The 4726-nt window shown below is 58.0% G+C and overlaps 1 protein-coding gene across 1 annotated transcript in view; it reads right to left on the bottom strand.

Moving 5' to 3' along the window:
- The window catches only part of LOC101640381 (CMRF35-like molecule 8), a 15616-nt gene that overhangs the window by 6985 nt on the left and 3905 nt on the right, over positions 1 to 4726 (bottom strand). The window contains exons 3-4 of the mRNA XM_045299489.1: positions 2970 to 3317; positions 1377 to 1542 (exon numbers count right to left, since the gene is read on the bottom strand). Of these exons, the coding sequence (XP_045155424.1) occupies positions 1377 to 1542; positions 2970 to 3317 (514 nt within the window). The remainder of the gene's footprint in view (positions 1 to 1376; positions 1543 to 2969; positions 3318 to 4726) is intronic.

Here is a 4726-nt window from a genome sequence, read left to right as displayed (position 1 = left end):
TGAGGGCAATGAATGTACAAATGCGCTTTACACAATTGATGTATGTATGGATTGTGATAAGAGTTGTATGAGCCCCTAATAAAACGAGCATTCCATCTTAACAACTCGCCCTAATCTTTTCTGATTGCGATCATTGCTGTGCTGAGTAACCTTGTCCCTCCGCCATTTCACAATGAATGAGCAGCGGTGACTTCCTGTGAAGCTAATGAGCCCGAGAGGACCCTGGGGGCACAAACAGTGAGCCATTGTCCACCAGCCTAAAGGTTGACGGTTCAAACCCATCAAGCGGTGCCGCACAGGGAGGGCTCAGCTATCTGTTCCCGTAAGAAGGCAGCCAGGAAGCCTCCCCAGGGCAGTTCCAGTCTGGGGCTCTCCGGGAGGGAAATGGACCCAGTGGTGGCAGCTTTGGTGTGGGACGAAGCAGTAAGCTTTGGGGCCATGACCGCCTGGCACCCTTCTTTCTAGCTAGCCTTCTCAATCTCTTCTCATCCTGTGGTCAAAGATGGCCGTTCAGGGGTCAAGATTCAGGCCCTGCTCCTGTGGAGAAGACCTGCAAGGTCCATTTGCTCGGGGTCTGAGGTTCATGTCCTCGGATGTGAAGGTTGTACCTGCTGGTTGACAGGGAGCCTGTGGAAGGGCTGGGGGCCTCTGTGGACCCCAGACAGGGTTTATGACCACAGGCCTTTTGGGGGGAGGGCTGCAGATTCATCTCAGATTCTCCATGGGAACACTACGAGTCAGGAGTGGAGAGGGAAGTCCCGGGTGGTGGATGTGGTGACACGCTCAAGGACCTGCTGGGAGGTTGGAGGTTTGAACCCACCCAAAGGCACCTTGGACAAAGGCCTGGTGATCTCCTGGGAGGTCATGACCTTGGAGACCATGCTAAGCTCAGTGCACTCTGTGTGCGAACAGGGGACACCTCGGGAGGACGCAGCTCAGTGACCGTCACCAACAGCAGCAGCCATTTAGAGGGACGTCCACACACTTCAGGGCACGGACACCTGGGTTGGAAGCCCAGCCCTCCCTCCTGTAGCTATGCACCATCACCTAGCCTCGGTTTACCCGTCTGTCGAGAGAGGACAGTCACGGGGCAGGGGGCCGTGAGGAGCACAGGAGAACACGCCTGTCAAACCCCATCAGGGCCTGTGGGCCCCACCAGCTCTCCCTCAGGCCACCTCCTTCCACCCGCTCCACCTTCTCCAAGCCCAGGGACACACAGCCTCCCGACCTGGGATGCCCACACTGGGGCCTCCAACCTGGGCTGGGGTCGGGGGAGCCCAGAGTTCCAGCCACCAGTGTGTGGGTCCCACCCTTGTCTGGACCACTGGCCGTGGAGAAGGCCCGCTTTCTGGGTCATGGAGACTGGGGCATCTTACCTTGGGGCGTGGCTCTGGCTGGGGTTGTCCAGGCTACTCCGGCTGGGGGTGACACCCTCTGGGGGCGGCGGAGTGCATGACACAGAAAGACCTTCTGTTGTGGCTTTGAAGATGGTGGTGAAAGGGTTACTTGTAGGTGTGCTTGCAGGTGAAGGTCGCACTGGGGCTAGAAACATAGGTCAGACCCAGGAGCTCTACGCACACTGCCCCCGCCCTTACTCCAACTCGCCAGTCCCCCTGGTTGGCTGGAGCACACCACATTGAGGAAAGGGCAGCACAGAGGAGCCTGGGCCAGTCTCCCAGGAGCCCCTGGGCCTAGGAAGCACTTCTAGCAGGACACAGGTGCCCAGCTGTCCCCATTCCCTCCTGGGACACAGGCCGGGTCACTGAGAGCCCCAGACCCCTCCCCACCCAGTCTCTTCCCCCCAAGCTCAGCCATGCAGCGTCCAGAGGGCACAGCGGTCCTGTCAAGTGTCCAAGTGCCCCTGAGCCTAGCCTCTGCCCACCCAGCCCTCCTGCCCTCTGCTCGGCTCTCAGCGCCCCCACCTGCTCTCAGGTCCTGGGGGGCTGCCCCTCTCTTTTGCAGGAGCCGCTCTCAGCCCCCCTCCTCCATGTCAGGACTGAGCAGAGAGGTCAGTTCCCAGGAAGCCCTCTCTGACCCCATAGGTCTGCTTGCTGCCCCTGCTTCGGGAGTCTGTCTGTCTGAGGATACAGGCCCCTACCTCCTTGACCCCCCCTTGGCCACATCTTCTGGCTTGTCTCCATCTTCTGGCTTCTCAGCACCTGGCAGAAAATGGCCCTGCATAATCGGGCTGCTGGGTGACTGCCCGATGGACCAGCACTTTGCTGCTGGGAGGGCAGGGGAGGGAGGCTCCCAGGTTAAGGAGAGAGGCAGGGGTGCTGTGGAGGGGACCCCTCAAGATGGAGAGCTCCCCACAGGCAGCCAGGGGTCAGCTGAGCCTTCTCCACAGTTGATGCAGCTGCCCCAGGGCCCGACTCAGGGATGAGCAGGCCCTTCAGGGCCACAGTTTGAACAAAGTCTCAGGAAACCGGCCTTTGCTGGGCAGCCAGGGAGGGGGAGCTACAGCAGGTGGTGGGAGGGGCAGGTGATGTAGAGTCTTGGGGGGAGGGGCCTGGTTTGAGGATCAGAGGGCAATCAGGACACGGGGTTGGGCTGGGGCTGGGCCATCACAGTGTGTCCCCTCTGGCCCTGGGAATCCTGGGTGGTGACCTGCTGGCCGCGGAGGTGACAGGAGCCTGCAGAGTGGGCCCGTCCACAGGGCTCCAGAGGGGAAGGATGTGTGAGGGTCCCCTTCCTGGGGGCTCAGCCTCAGGTCCTGCTCACTCACCCTCCCACCAGCCCCGGGATCTCCCACCCTCAGAGAAGGTGACAAGTCAGGGCACTTGGGCTCACCCTGTCTCTCTGTCTCTCTCTGTCTCTGTGTGTATGTGTGTCTCTTTTACACACACACACACACACACACACACACACACACACATCTTTCCCCAAATCTCTGACCAGACCTGCCCCAGCTGTGTTTGGGCCTGAACTTGTTCAGACAGCCCTGGGGCTCCTGTGGGGGAGGGGCTCACCTGGGGACACAGACACCACCACCTGGAAGTTGGGATCCGACACTCTTCCATCTCCCCAAAGTGTGACATGAACCCCACACCAGTACGCGCCTTGGTCGTCCACGGTGAGGTTCCTCAGGGTCACTGTGAAGCTGAGCTTGGTGGGCTGGTCCTTGATGGACACTCGGCCCCTCCTCCCCTGGGTCGTTGATCCTCCAGTCTTCACGATCTTATCACATGTTGCCCAAATCGATCCTCTGCACCAGTATTTGTCATTGTCTTTGTATTTCTCCTTGTACCGACAGCGCACGCTCAGAGTCTCCCCCTCGGTGCCCGACACAGTCTTGGGCCCCGTCAGCGCCATGGAGCCTGGAAAACACAAACCAAGTCCCAAGCCCTCACCTAGACGGGGTGGGTCAGCAGTGGTCCGGGGGTCAGTCCTGAAGCTTCATCCCGCCCCCCTCCCCGCACCAGGACCCCGAGTCACACTGAGTGCCCTCCCCTCCCCCTCTGCCCACCCCAAGAGGCTCCTCACTGCAGCCCCTTCCTGTAGACCCCAGTTTCCTTCCTGCTGCCCTCCCCCTGCCTCACCGACCACAGACCCTCTGACTCCCAACTGACCAGGACTTTAAGAGCCCCTCCCCCAGCACCCAGCCCTCTGCACAGAGAGAGGCCTCTCCCAGGTCAGAGAGCAGCCCAGCCTCTCACACGCCCTCTGCCCCTGCAAGGGACAGAATCCAGGGCCAGATAACAGCTGCTGGATCATTTCTGCAAAACTGCTGGACATCCTAGAGGCCATTTGCGGGTCACAAAAGATGCACATAAACCTAAGGTGTGCTTTTCAGTTTCCCAAACTGCTTGGCCTAGGTGGCTGCATTACTGCTCACACAGAGAGCTGCAGGCGAGGGAGGCCAGCGTCCGGCAGGAACCCTCCGCAGCGTGGCCCAGCAGGACCGCAGGGACACTACCAAACAACAGCAGCCCCACACAGGCAGGGTTGGCATTTCACCCCGGGCTCCCTTTAATCCGCCCAGTTCTTGTTCACTTCATTTTCCTTTAAAATCATTTTATTGGGGCTCGTACAATGCTTATCACAGTCCATCCATCCATCCGTTGCATCCGCGGTGTCAAGCACGTTTGTCCATTCGTTGCCATCATCATTCTCAAAGCATTTGCTTTCTACGTGAGCCCTTGGTATCAGCTCCTCGTTTTCCCCCTCCCTCCTCAACACCCCTCCTTCACGAACCCTTGATAATTTATAAATTGTTATAATTTTGTCATGGCATACACCATCTGAAGTCTCCCTTCACCCACGCTTCTGTTGTTCATCCCCCAGGGAAGAGGTTATATGTAGATCCTTGTGAGCAGTTCACCCTTTCGACCCTACCTTCCCTCACCCTCCTAGTATCGCTACTCTCATTATTGGTCCTGAGGGGTTTATCTGTCCTGGTTTCCCTGTGTTTCCAGTTCTTATCTGTACCTGTGCACATGCTCTGGTCTAGCTGGATTTGTAAGGTAGAATTGGGGTCATGATAATGCGGGGGGAGGAAGCATTAAAGAATTAGAGGAAAGTTGTATGTTTCATCAGTACTATACTGCACCCTGACTGGCTCGTCTCCTCCCTGAGACCTTTCTGTACAGGGATGTCCAGTTACCTACAGATGGGCTTTGGGTCTCCACTCCACACTCCTCTTCATTCACAATGATATGATTTTTTGTTCTTTGATGCCTGATACCTGATCCCATCGACACCTCGTGATCACACAGGCTGGTGTGCT

This window comes from Echinops telfairi, unplaced genomic scaffold, assembly GCF_000313985.2.
Source record: "Echinops telfairi isolate 266 unplaced genomic scaffold, ASM31398v2 ScPeMD7_7458;HRSCAF=8496, whole genome shotgun sequence".
Lineage (NCBI taxonomy): Eukaryota > Metazoa > Chordata > Mammalia > Afrosoricida > Tenrecidae > Echinops > Echinops telfairi.
Note: the sequence above shows the minus strand (reverse complement) of the source record. Positions and strands in the feature narration are given on the sequence as shown.